The sequence below is a fragment of the Crinia signifera genome, chromosome 1 (assembly GCF_055691185.1).
Source record: "Crinia signifera chromosome 1, ASM5569118v1, whole genome shotgun sequence".
Taxonomy (NCBI): domain Eukaryota; kingdom Metazoa; phylum Chordata; class Amphibia; order Anura; family Myobatrachidae; genus Crinia; species Crinia signifera.
Window position 1 is genome coordinate 420,954,460 of NC_139217.1, and position 22,317 is coordinate 420,976,776.

The 22,317-nt window shown below is 47.8% G+C and overlaps 1 protein-coding gene across 1 annotated transcript in view; it reads right to left on the reverse strand.

Annotated features, from left to right (window-relative positions):
• MSH3 (mutS homolog 3) overlaps nt 1-22,317 on the reverse strand; it is a 192,110-nt gene that overhangs the window by 9,552 nt on the left and 160,241 nt on the right. The window contains 1 exon segment of the mRNA XM_083151861.1: nt 8,320-8,506. Coding sequence (XP_083007987.1) covers nt 8,320-8,506 — 187 coding nt within the window.

A 22,317-nucleotide genomic window follows, 5' to 3' on the forward strand; every position in this document is an offset into this window, starting at 1 on the left:
TTCATCACCTGTAGAATCATATCATCACCCCCCCAGCGCGGGGTCCAGCCTCCAGGCAGCGGGGTCCGGCAGTGCAGGCGGGGGATCCATTCAGCGTATACGAAGTTGCCGGCGGGGTCCCCCAGTGTATGGGAACTAGTAGCGGCAGTTCCCAGCCGCCGCAGGGACGCTCGCTGGTTACTTCCCATACGCTGGAGGGACCCCGCCGGCAACTTCGTATACGCTGAATGGATCCCCCGCCTGTACTGCCGGACCCCGCTGCCTGGAGGCTGGACCCCGCGCTGGGGGGATGATGATATGATTCTACAGGTGATGATGTCCCCTGCCCACCTGCACTGCTGATTTCCGCTGCCTCCACTCCCGGCCCGCGGCTGCAGGGGGGGGTTACAGCAGCGGGGAGCATCCCCTCCATCTCCCCCCTCAGCAGCCTGACAGTTCACCCCAGGCCCTTAGCAGCCGCAGACACCCCTCTCCTCCTGCAGCAGCTGGGGACAGCTTCCCCAGCGCTGCATGCCGTGCACGGACCCGCTGCGGGTGCCTGGACCCGCAGCGGGAACATTTACACCGGCCTCTACACGGGTCCTAACCGTGTTCTACCCAGGTCAGGACCTGGGTAGAGGACCTGTGTAAATGGACACGGCTTGACCCCATTTACACCGCCGAAGGTCCGGGTCTGACACGCCACTGACCCGGATTTTTCAGCGGTGTAAAAGGGGTATACACAGCACTGTGACCCAGGTCGGACCCAGGTCTGCACCGTTTACACTGAACCTGGGTCAGCCCTGCTTTTCCTATGGATGACATTAAAAATGTCCATTTTAGGACCAATAAACTGCCATCCAACCTTCCCTCAAATATTTTAAATAAAAATTAAAAGACCTGACAAGTTAGCATTGAAAATGTTGGTTTGTTTACTTTGTAAAATATTTTTCAAAAAGTTTTATTCAGTGCTCAAGCACAAATCGCGTATAAAAGTGCAGCATCTCCCATGCGCTCCCCCCAGTCCCTTCCCCTGCAGCAGCAGACCGAATCTCCATGTGCTCCCCCCAGCCCCCCCCCCCCCCCCCCCAAAAAAATATATATATATAAATGATACTGCATCCAATTATGAATTCTGTGTGCACTGCTATATTCCTTCCTGGCTCCTGCCACTGCAGCGCACTGTGGAAAGGCATCCAGCACTTCTGGTATCCTTTTCAGCACTACCTGGATGTCCCAACCTGGGTTGGGACCATTTACACTGCCTACGACCCAGGTCCAACCAGTGTTCAACCCTGGTCAGGACCTGGGTAGGAGACCAGTGTTACTGGACCTGGGTTGGCGCCTTTTACACCAACGCTGACCTGGGTCCGACCTGGGTCCAACCTGGGTTATTCCTTGGTGTAAATGGGGTATAAGGTAGTAGTGAAGTGATTATGCATAGATAGGCCTCAACACATTTTACATGGGTGATTGATACTGTATTGATCATGGTACTGTATGTGAGGTACCTTTTACCTGTTACTGAACTATAATGATCTTCGTGTGTGTGGTACATTAGCTTGCTATCAGTAAGGAAATTAGTTATGTGCAATTTGATTTCAGCGTATTGTACTGATAATTACAAATACAAAAATATCCGCTGGAAGGTGGGTCAAATTACCACAGTCAGACCATGATAGATGGCACAAACTATTCAAACATTACCTTTTTCTTTTCTTTTTAAGAGGGAAGGATAACTAATAGGATGTACACACGGTTCGATTTTAAATATTACACAAGTACACACTCCAGCAGAATAGATTGTTCATTTCTATATTTAAATGGGGAACCAGACTTAGGGTTGACATGCATTAAGTCGACATGGACAATAAGCCGACATGGTCATGCTAAGATTCTCTGCTATTATAGGTACAGCAGATACTAAAATACACTGGTAAACAAATATATGTCCAACTGTTTTACATTTATTTAAAGTGCAAGCAAGCTATCTTAGAACAACTGACTGCCAACAGTCATGTTATCATAACCTCACCACCTGTGACACCAAGTCAAACATCCTGTTGTATACGTGTATTCAAAATTTTGATAGAAACACAATGATTCCTAATTTTGTTTTTCAGTATTTGTTTAGTTTCACAGCGGCAGCTCTACGCTACGTTTGAATCCTGGCAGCCGTACTCCGAACGGCCGGCTTACTTCTCTAAGCTACGTTATCAGCGTAGCTACATTATCAGCATAGCTCATAGGCTGCCTTGAACTGCATTGTCAGCGTAGTGACTATGCGGCAGCCCAGCGCTGACAGGTCATTGTGGCACGCTGGCTTACTTCTCTAAGCTACGTTATCAGCGTAGCTACATTATCAGCGTATCTCAGCGTAGTGACTATGCGGCAGCCCAGCGCTGACAGGTCATTGTGGCACGCTGGCTTACTTCTCTAAGCTACGTTATCAGCGTAGCTACATTATCAGCGTATCTCAGCGTAGTGACTATGCGGCAGCCCAGCGCTGACAGGTCATTGTGGCACGCTGGCTTACTTCTCTAAGCTACGTTATCAGCGTAGCTACATTATCAGCGATCTCAGCGTAGTGACTATGCGGCAGCCCAGCGCTGACAGGTCATTGTGGCACTTGTAGTTCCACAGAGAAATAGACAGCCTGGCACAACGCTAAGTAGCTCATAGGCTGCCTTGAACTACGTTGTCAGCGTAGTGCCTTACTTCAGCGCAGCTACGTTATAGGGGTGCAGCATTATCCCAAAAAATACACAGACCAAAAAAAGGGACAAACACTAGTAAACCTGTCGACAATGACACTTGTCGATGTAACAGCTGTCGACCTTGTTTATTCCACTGTCCACGCCAGCCCGAAGTGCGGCGAGCCGCCTTACGCGTCCTACCGAACTTTTCATACCCCCACTATCCACGTCGGCATGGATTTGATTTTATAAAGTGTGGCAAGAGCAGCGAGACCGAAGCGTGGCGACAGCTACGCAACAGCTGACTACACTAACTGCGTACCGCTCAATCTACCAGCTGACTGACTTCGCCGCGAGAACAAGACCCTGTTTCTGACAGGGACGCTACTTCTGACTAACTACGATGACTACGCTGATTTTGACAAGGGCGGTTACGCTGACTATGTACTGCCTACGCTGACTACACTACGCTACTTCTGACTGACTACGCTGGTCGCGGGAACATGAGGCCGATTCTGAAAGGGACGCTACGCTAAGTACGTAACTGCCATCGTGAAACTAAACAAGTACCTGTTTTTCTTTTTTACAACTAAATGTAGTTTAAATGTGATGGTCTCAAAGTGAAATAAAGTAATACGTTTTTTTCAATAAAGACATATTCAAAGATGTGACACTGCAATTTATAACTGCAATATAAAGATGGAGCCTCCCTCATCTAGCATTTGTCTGGATAACAGTCGCAGCGTGCCGGTGTGCTAGGCAGCGCAACTAGGCGCACAGCACGGCATATGGAGTTACCGTGAGTGTAATACCAGCGATCATCCACTAGATGTCACTTTTTAAAATCACCCCTGCGCATGCATGAGATGTCCAATCGAATACTATAGCGAAAGAATTACCACTGCACGTATGTGAAATCTCCATTTAAATACACTATAGCGCAAGAACTACTTTACTGTACAGTACTGTATGTGAAAATACATTTTTTCTCAGAAAAGTACTGTACATATAACTTTCTATACTACAACTTTAAATATTTCTTTAAATATAATTAATAAAGATTCATTATTTTAAACAGTATAATCTAAACACAATCACTTCCCTTGTTTGTTGGACTGAATGTATTTAGCTCCTTGGCTATATTTTTTGTAATCAATTTAGAGCACCAGCCAATTCAATTTCCTAATACATAGGAGAGCACCAAACAAGGATAATACTCTCATTTCTTTTGTATAGCCTCTGTCAGATTAGTAAATTGGAGATCTCATCTAATTAATGTTCAGGACCATAATTAACCAATAAGCTAACGCACTGGTGAAGTCTGTTCTATTAAATCTACAAGTCATTCAGGAATAGAAATACCTGTTCTTTATTCACTGTGGCGCTGCTAATGTGTACGCCGCGCAAATCAAAAGTAAGAATTAACCTATAATACGATAACTGAGAAGCACTGTTACAATGAGGGAGTATTGGGCGTTCGGACGGGTGGTGTCTCAGGCGCTCAGTAAGCTGCGATGTTTGCAGCTTACCAAGCCAAACTGAATCAGGGCCTATCTCATATATTTGGCTACATCTGTCACTCAAAGTGTGTCTGAAGCTGTAACGCTGGGTGGAGCCTCTGACTCACATGACTGACTCACATGACATAGAACCAGCCCAGTGAGCCCACAGAAATCCTCTGCCTCTCCATGTTACACAGCAAAGACACAGCTACACACTAGACCATGGGTCCTCAAACTGCGGCCCTCCAGATGTGGTGAAACTACAATTCCCAGCATGCCTTGCCACAGTTTTCCTATAAGGGAGTGTTAAAACTGTGGCAAGGCATGCTGGGAATTGTAGTTTCACCACATCTGGAGGGCCGCAGTTTGAGGACCCATGCACTAGACACACCAGGTGAGCGCCCCACACCTCCATACCTCCCAACATGACCCTCTGCAGGAGGGACAGAATGCTCTGTTTGTGGACTTCCATCTTAATTTATGATTGTCATCACCTGTCATTTTAAACAGGGTAATTGATAAGAAAGGTGTTTAAGCACAGGTGATGGTAATCCATAAATTAAGAAGAAAGTCCAGAAACAGAGCAATGTATCCCTCCTGGAGAGGGTCATGTTGGGAGGTATGCACCTCTCCCCCCCCCCCCCCATTCACGGCAACCCCACGATTAAATGGCACATGTAAAACACTGACATGGCTATGGTCGACAATGAAAAAGGTTGACATGAGTTTTTTAAGATTTATTTTTCACTTTTTCAATGTTTTCATATTCATTCTCATGTGTCGACATGGACACCAATGAAGTGCCACACTTATGTCAACATTTAAATGTGTTGACCTTTCTGTGTTGATTTTTTCTTGTGGCGATTCGCGGCACCCCCCGGCGACCCCCCTCCCGCGATTCGCAGCACACCCCCCCGCAATTCGCGGCGACTCCCGCGATTTGCGGTCCCACCCCGTGACACCCCGCAACCCCCCCTCCCACGATTTGCGCCAACCCCCCGGGCCCCCCCTCCCGCGGTTCGCGGTACCCCCCACGACCCCCCCTACCGCGATCCCCCCCCTGACCCCCCCTCCTGTCATTGCGGCAACCTCCCGCCCCCGCGACTCACCCTCCCACGATTCACTGCAACCCCCCGCGTCCCCCCCTCCCACGATTCGCGGCTCCCACCCCCCCCGCAATTCACGGCATCCACCCACGACCCCTCCTCCCGTGATTCACGGACACCCCTCACCTCCTCCCTCCCCCCCACCCCCTCTCGCGATTCACGGTAACCCCAGGATTAAATGGCACATGCAAAACACTGACACGGCTATGGTCGACAATGAAAAAGGTTGACATGAGTTTTTGAAGATTTATTTTTCTTTTTTGAATGTTTTCATATTCATTCTCATGTGTCGACATGGACACCAATGAAGTGCCACACTTATGTCAACATTTACATGTGTTGACCTTTCTGTGTTGATTTTTTACACATCATCAACCAATTCTTTGTATAATATATAACACCTGTTCTGTTTTACTGTAGGTGTTTTAAGTCAGATCTTTTACTGCTACTATTACTGTTTATGTAAATGCATTCTGTATGACAGCAACATCCTACCATCCTTCTACAAGAATATATAACCAACTAGGTGATTCATCACGCCCCGTGCCCCCCCTCCCGCAATTCACGGACCCCCCGCGCACCCCCCCTCCCACGATTCACGCCCCCTCCCACGATTCACGTCAACCCCCGCAAACCCCCCCTCCCGCAATTCGCAACCCTCCCCTCCCGCAATTCACGCCCCCTCCCATGCTTTGCGGACCCCCGCCCTCTCCCGCGATTCGCGGACACCTGCGCCCCCTCCCTCCCTTGATTCACGGCACCCCCCGCGCCCCTCCCACAATTCACAGCACCCCTAAGCCCCTCTTTAGTCCCCCGTATACTCACACACCCCTATCACTACCCAGCTTCCTGCTTTCCTGAACTGTAACTTCCACCACTGGGGAGTCGCTGACGCTGTTTTGCCCACATGCCCCTATCATGCCTCATAGCCCAGCCTCCTGCTCTCATGCACCCTAACTCCCACCCAGTAGGAGGAGACACTGACTCAGGGCCACCATCCTGTACTCCTGTACTGCCACACTGGACCCTCACCCACTGGCAGAAGCTGCACAGTATCTCCCACCCTCCTCTTTAGTCTCCCTTATGCCCACACACCCCTATCACTACCCGGCCTCCTGTTTTCCTGTGTCGTGACCTCCGCCAGTGGGGAGCCGCTGACTCAAAAACACCCTACTATACTATTGCACACACACACCTAAACAACATGCACACACAGCCCCCCCCACACCCACAAATGTCACTGTACCATCCACACTATCAATGTACATCTTACTCTGTAACCGCTTTTTAATTACACAAAACAATACACACCCCCTTCCAAATCATATGCTCTCTATTTAACACATTTCACCTATAACTCAAGTTGCAATACAGACATCTTTCATACAATTCTAACCATCTTTCTCATATACAAATGTTCACAAATTAAGGGGGCGCAGCCCCTTACGACGTTGTGAAGAGCGCCCGTAGGGCGCGATGAATCACCTAGTGTGTGCAATAGTCCCCATACATTACTCCGACTTTTCCTAACGACAAGTCGGACCTGATTGTCCCAGTAGCTCCCCAGGAGGGGTCACACGCAATTAGGCAAATCATGTGCTAAGATTTGCATATGATAAATCGCATCGGGAGCTGCAGGCAGAGGAAGCAGGGAGCAGCGGACGCCGGTGAGGGGACGCCAGCGCGCGGGGGATGCCAGAGAGCCGAGCAGAGAGACAAGGGAGTCAGGCAGGGGAAGCTGGACAGTGAGCGCACTTAAAAAAAAAAAAAAAGCCCATACAAATAAATGGGCAGCCACTGATTGGCTTCCCATTCATTTGTATGGGCTTTTTTTTTTTCAGTGCACCTACTGCCAGAATTTAGAAATACCAGTTCAATAGAACCAGTAAATTCACTCTGCACCTTTCAGACTGCACAAATTACTGTTTTAAAACAGTAAAAAAAACAGCAAAATAACGGGTAAAAAGTGCGGCCAGAAAGGGGCATTTGTATGCACATAAATAATGGCCCATAGGGCCTCAAGTTTATGGGAACTCAAAAGATCTGCCCAAGTTGTAGAGGCGATCCTATTTGTTTGGTCACCGGGTGCAGAAGTATATTTAGTGGTAAAAAGGGAAGTAGCCTCATGAGTTGGGGAATGGCCTAACGGTGACATGAAGTGATATCATCATTTTCTAGAATAAATAATAGCTCCAGACAGTTTGTTCCCACCCCGAGGAAGTCTGTATAGACAAAACATGTTTGGCCACTTCTGATCTACCTCACTCCATTAGAAGCGAAGCCATTTTATACTTTATTTTTTATTGTATTTATGTAAAATCATTTTGGTTCCTTATGAATTTATCCATTTTTTTATTTGATTAATTTTAATCTTTTTTGTCTTGTGGTGTCTTTTTTTATATATATCCTCTTTAATTATTAATTTTAATGTACTCTTATCATTTTTAGAAGTATCGTTACACTTTGTTGCTACGCCCTTTTTTCATTGTGCTAAATACAAATAAATACCTCAGTGGAAATAAAGTGAAAGAAGACACAGCACCAGCCAATGAACATTGGGGCAGATGTATTAAGCCTGGTGAAGAGATAAAGTGGAGATAAAGTCAAAAGAGATAACGCACCAGCCAATCAACTCTCATTTTTCAAACACAGTTGATTGGCTGGTGCATTATCTCCTTCTGCTTTATCTCTTCTCCAGGCTTAATACATCTGCCCCAGTATTACTAGTTATAGTGTTCATTCTAGCACCCGCTATCTTTGAAAACCCATGCAGTTCCTGTTCCCTGCCTGGGGTGTCACGGTCTGCTGTGTTGTTTCTAGCACAGGTCTGGTTTGCATATCAGTGCTGATATACAGACCACACTGTGCTAGAAGCACTACAGCAGACAGTGACACCCCAGGCAGGGAAGAGGAACTGCATGGGTTTTCAAAGATAGCGGGTGCTACAATGAACACTACTAGTTCCATATCACTACAAACTGATGAATTACTGCGAACAAGCTATAATCACCTGTAGTGAAATGATAGAGAACTTACATCTCTTATAATGTATTCCAGCGTTGCATACGCAATTGCGATCCCATCGTGTGTGCTGGTGCCCCTACCCAATTCATCCAATATGACAAGAGACCGAGGGCTGGCCTGCTTCAATATCTCCGCTGTCTCGGATAGCTCTTCCATGAAAGTGCTTCTCCCTCTATAAATATTATCTGCAGCTCCCATTCTGTAACATAGAAAACAACAGAACATTCAATAGAAACCAAATACCAATTCAAGCAGAGCTAGTTACCACAAGAAAATGCTATTTGATTTAACAAAATGTTTATGCCATTTATTAGTGACATATTGGTTTAAAATAATATAATATACCTTGTATATATGTTCAATTAATTATACATGAATATAAATGATTTGATAATTCTCATAAAAAGTGTCAGTTTAATTTGCTATGTAATTGTAATACTATGACTAATACAAATACTTTATTTAAAATATAGCCTGTAACATGGCAGTTAGGAGCGGATTGGCTTGTACTCAGTGGCGTAACTATAGCACCGCAGCCCCCGCCACCGTGGGGGGGCTGTGCATATGGGGGCGCCGGGGGCTGCGGTGCTATAGTTACACCTCCTCCCAATCCCCCGCAGGCTTACCTATTTCGCTGGTCGCGGCGGCTCCGTTCTTCTGCTGAGGACCACCACAAAATGGCCACCCCCATACAGCAGACAGAAACTGCCGGGACCAGTGCGAAAGGTAAGGCTGCGGGGGATTGGGGGGGTTTGCATGGGCGGCGGGGGGGCGCCCAAAACTTAGCTACGCCGCTGCTTGTACTGTATCCATCTCTTTTTATCACTCTCTTAGGAGATTGGAGGGAACAAACCTAAGGGATAAAAAGAAACAGCTACATGAACACAGGGACCAGTATCAAGGGCAGTGTGGCTGTAAAGCTTACAGCTGGAGAACAACCCTGATATTGGTCAATACCGTCTGGTAGCGCCTTTTGGATCACACCTTGTTGGGAGAGATTTAGCAGCGAGTGGCCCACGTTTGGCCTCTGAGCTTTAGTTTGGCTGCCGGCGATTTGAATAAATGCAGATAAAGCAAACTATGGAACTCTCGCAGCTCATCATAACCTCCTGCTGCAAATATTATTAGTAGCTTTTATTTATATGGCGCCACAGGGGTTCTGCAGCGTCTAGCAAAGTAGGTAAATAAGCAGAACAAGAAAACAGTGACATGGTTTATAAATATGGGTCATGTGCCACTGTATGGGAGTTCAGTGGTTTAAAGCACCGCAAACAGGTCATGTTTCCCAGGCCACTCAGCACTGTATATAACAAATGTTCATTTTTAAAATTCCCAGGGCCGGTGCTACCACTAGGCAGCTTTAGGCAGCTGCCTAGGGCGCTGGCCAATGGAGGGCGCCCCTTTTTTATCATTTAAATGAAGAGAGCCAGAAGGCAGGAGGGGGACCCGGTGAAGAGTATCTAAGAGCTGGCGCGTCAATCTGACAGCAGCCGCCCGCCTGCCCGGCTAGCCTTCCTTCATCCCACTGAACGCCCCAGCCCCAGTATAGTCAGTGCCTCCCAGTCCCCACCAGCAGCAGTGGCCGGGGCGGAACTATCGGCTGGGGTCCGCTGCTTTATGGACTGCATGTCAGTGCCGCCGTTTTTATTTATTTTTAATCAATAATCTTCTGGGCACAGCGGGAGACCCGCGGCCGTAGGATCGCCAGGATCTGCCTCCCTCCTTGCGCCTGCACAGCGCGCGTGTCTATTGCTCTGTGCTGCTACCTGAACATACAGGGGAGCAGCACATCCTGACGATCCTACGGCCGCGGGTCTCCCGCTGTGCCCAGAAGATTAATGATTTAAAAAAACGCCCAGGGCTGCTGTAAATGAGAAATGGAGAGCAGCGTGGCGCCGGCCGCTGGACCGTAAGAAGAGCGGGTCCAAGCGGCAGAAGGTTGGAAAGATGAAGTGGGTGCAATGCAGAGGAGATCGGAGCGGAGGACATTGAAGAAGGCTGCTAAAACCTGAGGTCCGCACAGGAAGAGCTGCAGTGAGATGAATGCATCCTGTGGATACAAGGTTAGTAGCTACTACACACCCTCTGCTCTGACATTACCCCCCAGCCTATCTCTAACTGTACATCCCCTCCCCCCATCCTAACTAACTATACATCCCCTCCATTCTAATTCTAACTATACATCCCCCCATTCTAACTCTTAAGTATACATCCCCTCCCCCCTATCCTAACTCTTAAGGCCCCCATACACTAGGGCGACTTGTCCTTAGGACAAGTCGCCCCCGACTTCCCCCTGAGCTTCCCCGGCTGCTCCCCGGGGGAGCTTGATTAGATTGGCACTTGATGTGCCATTTTTTACATGTGATAAATCGTCTCGATTTATCACATGTAAAAAACCCGGGGAGCAGGGGGGGTGGGGGGGGGCTAAGAGGTGAGAGCTGGTGGGAGCAGGGGGGCTGGGGACGCTGCGGGGGACACATCTGTGTCCCCCGCTGCTGGGGACACAGCGTCTGTGCGGCGATAAGGTAGAGGGAGCAGGGGGGGCTGGAGACGCTGCGGGGGACACGTCTGTGTCCCCCGCTGCTGGGGACAGCGTCTGTGCGGCGATAAGGTAGAGGGAGCAGGGGGGGCTGGAGACGCTGCGGGGGACACAGGCTGCATAGAGCCGGGCAGGGGGAGCCGGCCGGGAGCTGTCAGTAATGAATAAAAAAAAAAGCCCATACAATGAATGGGCAGCCTGTGATTGGCTGCTGAGCGCTCTCTCAGCCAATTGCTGACTGGCTGAGAGAGCGCTCAGCCAATCACAGGCCGCCCATTCATTGTATGGGCTTTTTTTTTATTCATTACTGACAGCTCCCGGCCGGCTCCCCCTGCCCGGCTCTATGCAGCCTGTGTCCCCCGCCCGCAGCGTCTCCAGCCCCCCCTGCTCCCTCTACCTTATCGCCGCACAGACGCTGTCCCCAGCAGCGGGGGACACAGACGTGTCCCCCGCAGCGTCTCCAGCCCCCCCTGCTCCCTCTACCTTATCGCCGCACAGACGCTGTCCCCAGCAGCGGGGGACACAGACGTGTCCCCCGCAGCGTCTCCTTCTCGCCGCACAGACGCCGTCCCCAGCAGCGGGGGACACAGACGTGTCCCCCGCAGCGTCCCCAGCCCCCCCCCCTGCTCCCTCCACCGCCCCACTAGGTCCCAAGTCGGGTGGTCGGACGTGCAGCAGGTCCGACCACCCGACGCAGATCCGATGCGCACGGGACCGCGCATCGGATCTGAGGGAACATCAAAACTAGACGATTTTGGTCCGATTTCGGCCAGATCCGACTGATCTGGCTGAAATCTGACCAAAATCGGCTAGTGTATGGGGGCCTTTACTATACATCCCCACATTCTAACTCTTAAGTACAGTATACATCCCCTCCCCCTATCCTAAATGTAAACTGTACACCCCCATCCTACCCTAACTCTAAAGTCCCGTACACACGGAGCGATTTTAGCATATATCACTGGGGGTATGGTCGCTGAGCGTGCATATCCCCATGTGCATGGGGTGACTGTCACTAGGAGAACACTCCCTCAACCAGCGTCTTTCTGCTTCACTAACTCTGTTTTCATCATATGGTCACTGATGAAATCGTTCAGCGACTAAATCGCTTAGTGTGTACGGAGCTTAACTCTACACCTCCCTCCCCCCTCCCAGCCTAACTCTAACTATATACTATCCTACCCACACTCTACCTCTTTCTATACACCCCGCATGGCCAAATCTTAACTATACACCCCCCCTCGTAGCCGAACCTTAATTATACACCCCCCAGTAGCCTAACCCTTACTATACATAACCCCATAGACTAACCCTATCTATACCCCCACCTGCAGCTTAACCCTACCCATCCCCCTCCCCACAGCCTAAACATAACCATACACTCCCCTCTGCAGCCTAACCATACTCCCCCTTAGCCTATAACCCTAACCATACACACTCCATGCAGCCTATAACCCTAATCATACACACACACACACACACCCCACAGCCTATAACCCTCACCATACACAAACACACCCTATAACCCTGTGTAAGCAGCTGTGCCGGATACCCCTCTGTTGTCTATGGGTGCCCTCACGATAATGTATAAATGTTGGAAATGACTGATCAGGAAAAAGGTTATGGGGGATGAAGGGGGGGGGGGGGGGGGAGTTGGCAGAAGTTTTGCCTAGGGTGCCAAGAACCCTTGCACCGGCCCTGAAAATTCCACAGGTGACCTGGAAAACATGAGCTCTGTGGCACCCGGAGGACCAAGTTTAAGAACCTGTGGAGAAAATGACCGTATAAGGGAAAGAAAAGCACATCAGGAGAGAGGGACCGACTGGCAGAGCTTACATTCTAAAGAGAAGAGGCAGTCAGAGGAGATACAGATGAGGTAAACTGAGATCATGTTAAAGAGCTCGTTCAGGATCTCACGGATAAAGGAGAAAACAAAATCCAAAGAGTTATTCCCTGACTTAATGTAAAGCGGCACATTAGGAATGTGTGATTGCAAATGACTGCTAATGATGTCTAAACCACACTTACACATTGACCCACTGTAAAAGCTGACTTCTAGGAAAGCACCTCTGTGCTCCTCGCACTTTTGTCAAAGGAATTGGGGACAAAAATCTGAGGAGCACAGGAGCGGGTCAGAATGATGCTATTACAGTAGCTATTATATAGTAGTGTAGTGTTGTATATACTGTACCTACAGTGAAATGCCATTCAGGATCTCCTAAAGACTTATGATAAAGTGTCATCCAGTATACTGGGGATGTTGTAATACGGATGACCAAAGGACACAATATACTATGGATCTCCTGAAAATGTTCCTCCTCTCCTTTGTAACGATTCCATTAAAAACGACTTTACCATAGTTCTTACTAAACAATGATTAGGACAAGCTTCTATTCTATCTTTTTTTTAACAGAGGAAGTATACAAAATGAAAGACACTGTAACATTAGGGCATACGTGAGTGCCTGCAGGAAGTACCACTTGGAAATATTTTAGTCCCAGCCTTGAACCAATTTCCAAATGTCCTATCTGTCCTGTACTGCCTACAGTATGTATTCTGCATGCAATGCAGGGCTTTTCCTACCTGCACAGTTACACCAAACCTATTCCTGATCTGAAGCTGATCTCAATTATTAGTTATTTTGCTACAAACATTTACATTTTTGGTAAAATCCTAAACACCAACCTGATTTTGCACTAAAATCAACTACAAAAAAAAAAATACTTGAAAACAAAACATCGCAATAATGAATGTTACAGGTTGCAACAAATATATTCGGAGAAAAAATTGTGCTAATAACAAATTTTTTACGATATACTGTATGTGGGAAAATCAATTACTTGCAGCAAAATGATCCCGGGTCTATTCAATTGACACCAATAGCCGGCATTATAAGGGATTTTGTTTTACCTGCCCAGAGCAATGGGAAACAAAATACCTGATAAGTGATGCTTTTTTCACAGCCAGGAAAATGTATGAATCTGAGGAAAAATTAGGCAAAAAATTGCTAAAAGACAGATTTGTTTTTTATTTGCTAAAAAATGTACTGTTGCTAATTAAATTCCCACCATAATGTATCCCCAATATAGATAGACATGCAGAAAACACATATTGAGTATATGTAAATCGCCTTCTGTTTATCATTACATATTCCATCCTTATCTGGATACATTTAAGCATAGACAATAGAATTTTCGGTACTCTTTACCTAGCACGGCGCCCACGATTTTGATCGTGGGCATCGCAGGTAAAAAAATCGCGGGCATCGCGGGCATTGAATGCACTAAAAATCGGGTGCGACGCGACCGACGCGATGCCCGCGATTTCCCATGGGGAACAATGTTAAATGTCTCCATTGACCCGATTTTCATGTTCAATGCCTCAATTGACCCGATTTTTTCATAGGAAACAATGTTAAATGGGCCACAGAGGCCAAATAGCCACCCTGAAGTGTGAAATGGCCCCCACAATTGTTAACGCCACCCCACGATCAACGTCAACCCAAAGCGTGGCGAGCGCAGCAAACCCGCGAGGGGCGGCGGTATGCGTCCTACGACCTTTTCATACCCCCACTATCCACGTCGGCGTGGAGTTGAGAATAGAATAGTGTGGCGAGCGCAGCGAGCCACCGAGCCCGAAGCGTGGCGAGCGCAGCGAGCCCCGCGAGGGGACGCGGATACCTTCACAGGTAAACGCGTCCCTTCGCGGGCTTCACAGGTATCAGTGTGCGCTCGCCACGCTTCGGGTTCACGTTGATCGTAGGGTGGCGTTAACAATTGTGGGGGCCATTTCACACTTCAGGGTGCCTATTTGGCCTCTGTGGCCCATTTAACATTGTTTCCTATGGAAAAATCGGGTCAATTGAGGCATTGAACAGGAAAATCGGGTCAATTGAGACATTTAACATTGTTCCCTATGGGAAATTGCGGGCATCGCGTCGCACCCGATTTTTTAGTGCATTCAATGCCCACGATGGCCGCCGTGCTAAGTAAAGAGTACCGAATTTTCATAGTACAGTACTGTACATAAACATTTAAAGCCACTTGTGGCGCCATACATACTGTATGGAGACCTTTAAAAAAAAGTCAGTAGCCTGCTCCAAAACGAAAAAGGAAATAGGAATGTCCTCCCAAAACATTTTTTTTAAATATGTTTAATTCCCATTATATGAATATGCTTACAAAAGTAATTACTTGTTCTCACTGCTTTGTGACACCTAAAAAGAGAGTCTGAACCAGGGGCGGATTGGGATGTAAAAACAGCCCGGGAAATTTATGGAAGCAGCCCTGGGGGTGGGGTCTGCTGAGGGGGTGGAGTCTGTTAAGAGGGGGCGGTTCCTAATAATAGAATCTGATTTAGCGTTGCATGCAGTTGCAGCCTGCCTTGTATTTTTGATGCAGTTGCATATGCAACTTTATGCTAATTCTGTTACACTGCCACCATTGGCTGAATTTTTGAAACTTTCACCAGCAACCCCAACAAGTAACAAACATACTGACCCCCAATATAAAACCACACAGAAAACAAAAACATGCCCCCACATTACAAAAAAAAAACACACTGGCCCCAAAGAAAAAACAAACATTGTCCCAAACAGAAAACAATACTCATTGGTGGCCCCAACAGGAGAAAAACAAATGACACCAGACAAAAAAAAAAAATACATTAAACGCTAGGCCCCACAGGAATAACATAAAAACATATTGGGCTCCTCAACAGCAAATTAATTTTACTTCCTAAAATAAATAGATAGTTTTTCTAATTACTTCAAACATCTAGACGCCGCCAACTGGTCGGCACCCTCCATCCCTGTACCACTGGGCCCAGCAGCACATTCCTGCAGGAGACGAGGTGTGGGCGGACCATATGAAGCAGGCAGCTTCAGAGCTTCCCGCACCCTTACATTACACAGTGGGCAGCACTGCAGCCCTGACCGCATGCTGCTCCTCCGCTCATTAAGGGAGCACCTCTCTCATACCTGGGGGGGAAGGCAGATACGTATACATGCTTTTTACAGAACCTCCCCATACATATAACCCTGGCAGGGCCGGTGTAAGGCTTCTCAGCACCCTAGGCAAAACATCAACCTACCGTACCCCCCCCCCCCTCCTTCTATACTGCCAATACCCACTTTTCAACCTTTTAAGGCATACTTGCTTAACGATCCAGAATAGATGCTCCCAAAAATTGGGTGGTCCTCCCAGCCCCCTAGGAAGGTGGGCACGTTCCCTGGAGGCCCCCAGGAGAGGGCAGCAAAATAGGAAAGTATGCCCCAAGGGAAAGTATAGAGGTGAGGTCTTAGAAGTTCCACAGCCATCACCTGAATTAAGTACAACAAGGATCCTCATAGACATCCTTCATTTTATGATAGGCAGAATTGGTGGCACCCCCCAGATCCCACCACCCTAGGCAGCTGCCTAGTGGTAGAGCCGGCACTGAACCCTGGTCATATGCTTGGCTCAAAAAAAATAGTTCAATATATATGTGTGTGTGTGTAAGACAAGAACAGGCGCTCCTTGGTGCAATAACGCTTTTTCAAAAACTTTTATTCCATTTAAAAGACACCGATAAAGCTGCGAGCTTTGCAGCTTACCGGATCAGCCACAATGAGGGCCAATATGCAGAACACCGTAATGCCCATTACACATTATGCTATGCGTAATGCCCCAAGTACTGCTTATACACATAATGCCACCAGTAGTACCCCTTACACAAAGCCCCATTATTGTTCCTTGCAAATTACATCCAGTAGTGCCCCTTACACAATGCCTGTAGTGCCCATTGCAGTATGCCCCCATTACTGCAAACTGTGTAATCTAGTCTAGTCCAGCCCGGAGCCCAGCATCTGGCATCCCGCCACCACCGCCGCTGCTGCTGCTACTGAAGACGGGGAGGAGAGCACAGCCTGCAGTGGCGCTGAATTGATTTTTAAATATGGTGCCGGCTCGTGAGCCAATTGAAGCTTGTGATCTGACAGCCAATCAATAACTGCTGCAGCTGGACCACAAGCTCTGAGAGCAGTGGTGGCTGACAATCAGCAGTGAGTGGTCATGTAGGTGGTGTTCCCACAGTGCAAATGGGCAAGGCACCACTGGCACACACCTAGTTACGGTCCTGCACATCTCCTAGTGCCCCCTATTCACATTACGCTTCACAGTAGTGCCCCTTACACAAAATATCCACAGTAGTAGCGCTGCTTATACATACAGTATAATGCCCACAGTAGAACCCTTCCACACACACATAATATCCACAGTAGTAGCACTACTTATACATATAATTCCCAGAGTAGTAGAACCCTTACACTTACATAATGTCCACAGTAGTGGTGCGGTTAACACATAATGCCCACTGTTGGCTACAGTAGCAGCGTTGCTTATGCATAATCCCCACTGTTGGCCACATTAGTAGACCGTAGTAGTGCTGTGTAACGCCCACACCAGTTGTGGACAATAGTATTGCTGCGTAATGCCCGCACCAGTTGTGGACAGTAGTAGTACTGCATTATGCCCGCACCAGTTTCTGACAGTTGTAGCACTGCGTAATGCCCTCACCAGTTGCTGACAATAGTAGCGCTGCATAATGCCCTCACCAGTTGCTGACAGTAGCAGTGCTGCATAACGCCCACACCAATTGCTGACAATAGTAGCGCTGCGTAACGCCCACACCAGTTGCTGACAATAGTAGCGCTGCGTAACGCCCACACCAGTTGCCGACTCTAGTAGTGCTGCGTAACGCCCACACCAGCTGCCAACAGTAGTAGCGCTGCTTAATACCCTCACCAGTTGCCAACAGTAATAACGCTGCATAATTCCCACACCAGTTATTGACAGTACTAGCCCTGGGTAACACCCGCACCAGTTGCCGACAGTAGTGACACTGCATAACACCCGCACCAGTTGCCGACAGTAGTGACACTAGATAACGCCTGCACCATTTGCCAACAGTAGTAGCGCTGCGTAACGCTCACACCAGTTGCTGACAGTAGTAGTGCTGTGTAGCGCTCTCACTAGTTGACAACAGTAGTGACACTGGGTAACGCCTGCACCAGTTGTCTACAGTAGTGACACTGCATAACGCCCTCACCAGTTGTCTACAGTAGTGACACTGCATAACGCCCTCACCAGTTGTCTACAGTAGTAATGCTGTGTAACACCCGCACCAGTTGCTGACAGTAGCAGCGCTGCATAACGCCTGCACCATTTGCCAACAGTAGTAGCGCTGCGTAATGCCCACACTAGTTGCTGACAGTAGTAGTGCTGCGTAATGCCCACACCAGTTGCTGACAGTAGTAGTGCTGTGTAGGACCCTCACCAGTTGACGACAGTAGTAACGCTGCATAATGCCTGCACCAGTTGCCGACAGTAGTAGCGATGCATAATGTCGATACCAGTAGTAGCACTGCGTAACACCCGCACCAGTTGCCGACAGTAGTGACACTGCGTAACGCCCGCACCAGTTGCCAACAGTAGTGACACTGCATAATGCCCTCACCAGTTGCCGACAGTAGTGACACTGCATAATGCCCTCACCAGTTGCCGACAGTAGTGACACTGCATAATGCCCTCACCGATTGTTGACAGTAGTATCCCTGCGTAATGCCCACACCAGTTGCCGACAGTAGTGACACTGCATATAATGCCCACACCAGTTGCTGACAGCATTCCTCCCAACTGTCCCGCTAAACGCAGGAACGTCCCGATTTTTGGGGACGTTCCCGCGTCCCTCCCGCGGCCGGCAGTGTCCCGCTGCGGGGGGGGCAGTTGGGAGCCCCCCCCAATCTCACAGAATAGACGCTGTGCGCATGCGCACAGCGTCTATTCGCGTCCGAAAACGAGGGCGCTGCCTAATTTGCATAAGCCGCAACCCTCATTCGCACACGCCACACCCCATTTTCGGACACGCGCGAGTGTCCCTATTCTAATATGCAGAAAGTTGGGAGGTATGTGACAGTAGTGACACTACGTAACGTCCGCACCAGTTGCCGACAGTAGTGACACTGCATAATGCCCTCACCAGTTACCGACCGTAGTGACACTGCATAATGCCCACACCAGTTGCCGACAGTAGTGACACTGCATAATGCCCTCACCAGTTGTCAACAGTAGTGACACTGCATAATGCCCTCACCAGTTTCCGACAGTAGTGACATTGCATAACACCCGCACCAGTTGCCGACAGTAGTGACACTGTGTAACGCTCTCACCAATTGCCGACAGTAGTGACACTGCATAATGTCCTCACCAGTTGCCGACAGTAGTGACACTGCATAATGCCCTCACCAGTTGCTGACAGTAGTGATGCTGTATAATGCCCTCACCAGTTGCCGACAGTAGTGACACTGCATAATGCCCTCACCAGTTGCTGACAGTAGTGATGCTGTATAATGCCCTCACCAGTTGCCGACAGTAGTGACACTGCGTAACGCCCTCACCAGTTGCCGACAGTAGTGACACTGCATAATGCACACACCAGTTGCCGACAGTAGTGACACTGCGTAATGCCCACACCAGTTGCTGACAGTAGTAGTGCTGCATAATGCCCGCACCAGTAGTAGTGCTGTGTAACGCCAGCACCACCACCACTTTATTTACCTTAAACGCTGGCTGGCTGGCTGGCAGTGGATCTACTACTTCTTTCATTCATTAACTGTGCTGTGCTCCTGTGTAGCCCCGCCCCTTCCACGTGTGTAGCTCCGCCCCCTTCCACGGTCTGATTCTACTGTCAGTGATGATGGCATTAAAGGGGGTTGGGAGACAGGAGGGAGCTCAGCTCTGTGCTGCCGGCGCTGCTGTCTCTAATGCAGTCAGTGTGACTGTGAACTGGCAGCCGGCAGCCACAGAGACTGACTGAGGGCAGCAGCGGCGGGGATATACAGCAGGGAGAGCGACTCTCACGGCTGGCCGCTCCCTGCTCCATCCTCCGGCCGGTGACAGTGCAGAGACAGAACCGCGGGAGCAGCTGCGTGCTGCATGACATGCGCACCAGCCCTCCCGCAGACATTTCAGTAAGAGCCGTTGCTGGCATCAGGCGCAGACATATTTGTTTGGGGCAAAGTCCGCGGCCCAGCCTGGGGGGAGGGTGAGCAGCCCCTTAATGACTATAATGGGCCGGCCCACCGGGAAACGGCCCGGTTTCCCGCCAGACCAATCCGCCCCTGGTCTGAACTAACAAGCTAAAATGCGTCAATAGAACAAGGACGATCACAGAGGTAAAAAAAAATGGCATGCTCAAAGGGAAAGAGACATCAATATACACAGAGCAGGACTGGCCAACCTGTAGCTCTCCAGCTGTTGTGGAACTCTATAGGTGCCCACAAACTAGTACGATTATTTTGCCGATTTCCATCCGATCAGCTGAAAAATCGACAGCTTTTACCGATAATCAGATGCAAATCGGCAGATATTGGTCAGATGCTGCATGAAAGATCAGAAGACTTATCAAAAGAGCCATAAAAACGCACATGGAATCTTAAGAGAGATCTTTGGTAAAGATGTGCGCTTGCCTGAAATCTTTTGTCCAGGACGGACACAAGATTTCAAGGCTAATTTATGAGCACATCTTAAGATCGCAGATCTTTCTAGTGTGTGGGCACCAAGTCTCAACATTTTTTACCAGCTGCTCAGTGGTTATCCTGGAGACCTGTAGTTACACAACAGTTAGAGGGCCATAGGTTGGCCAGGCCTCCTCTGGACATGGCCTACATCACAAAACATATCCTGAAAGACAAAAAAATCTCAATATGTTTAGTTTGGAGCAGAGAAGGGAAAGGGGGGACTTAATAAAAACTTTCAAATATATGAAAGGTTTTAACAAGGTCCAAGAATGAAACATTTCAAAACATGAAAGTAGTAGAACATGAGGACATGCACTGACACTGTAGGGCGTAGGTTCAGGGGATATCTGAGAAAAAATGACTTCACAGAAAGGGTAGTGGACAAGTGTTATAGTCCCCCATTGGAGGTGGTAGAGGCAAAACAGTAGAACAATGTAAACATGCATGGGATAGACATAAGGACATCCTTTCAAAGAAATAAGGATCAAGTAGGGTTTGAGGTAACAATATGGTTAAAAAAGGGTCTGGCTAGATGGGCCGAATGGTTCTTATCTGCTCTCAAATTCTATGTTTCTATTTTAGGTTGGCCAAACCCCAACATATGGATGTGGGTATGTTACAGCTATTGCAGAACTGAATAGATTTGGTATATTTAAGCAGAACAACTATTAAGTGTAAAGCCCAGAATGCTTAGCATTTTATATTAATGCCACTTAAAATATACACCTAAGTGTGCTTTAGTTTATCTTTTTATTTAATCTCCAACCAAAACAAAGGTCTTTAGTCATGGATCTATATTTTTAATCATATATACCCCTAAATCCTGAAGAACAGAACTCATGGACGTAAGCCCTTTATAAATCTTCAGCAGAACTGTCAATTTCAACAATACATTTTTTTACAGTTTAACATTTATATTTTTAATCAGTGATTAGTAAGTCACTAACATTAGTGTGTTTGCCAAGACACAACTACAGTCAGATGGCAAAAAAAAAATAAAAAATTACACTGAAAACATAGATACAATGTGTAGACACAAAATACATACCTATTTAATAAAAACCCTCATCTACTTTCCTCAATCATTAGAGAGGCCTCAGCTGGAAATAGTTTGGGCTCAGAAACACGCGGAATAAAGTGGTATCTGTGATTTGAATCAATAAGCCCATGTATCTGAGCCTTACGGGTTGTTATGACTGTACAATTTATCCAGTCTTTCCTTGAACTACTTTGAAATCACAGCTCCAAAGTCTGTCACCACAGTCAGTGTGAGCCTCAGAGGATGTTTCTCACTACCAGAGAAGACGATTTATTTGCAATGTCTGTAGGCGAACTCTCCATAGAGCACAGTTTTTTTGATCTTCCAAAATGAATTAATAATGCAAACAATCGCTAAAGCATACACAACTAATACTGCTTTCACATTGCAGAAATGGGTAATGCCACGGTATTCTTAAATGGGACTTTAAAAAACGGGACTGAGCCTTGAGACCTTTCACATTGCAGGTGAAAACCGTTTTAAAAATCATTTAATACCATTCAAACATTCAACCCGTTTAACCCCCAAGGGACTCGTTTCAAGCCATTGAAATAGAGCCATTCACACTGCCTAAAAAACGGCTTTAAAACGTGTAGGACTCTGCTTTTTAACCGTGTTGAAATACCGGTTATCTTTAACCGGTAAATCAACTTTGGCACTTTCACATTGCAGCCTTAAACGTTTTAAAATGGGCAAAAAACGGCAATTAACCGGTTTAAAAGTGCAATGTGAAAGGGGTATAATTAGCTGGAAGTGACGATCCTTTTCTATAACCTCTACATTACCAACAACATTTCCTTATAAACAGACAAAAGCACCATACTGAAGGGAAGAATTGCAGTAAACTGCAGACAGGTTTATGGGTGCCAGAAAACA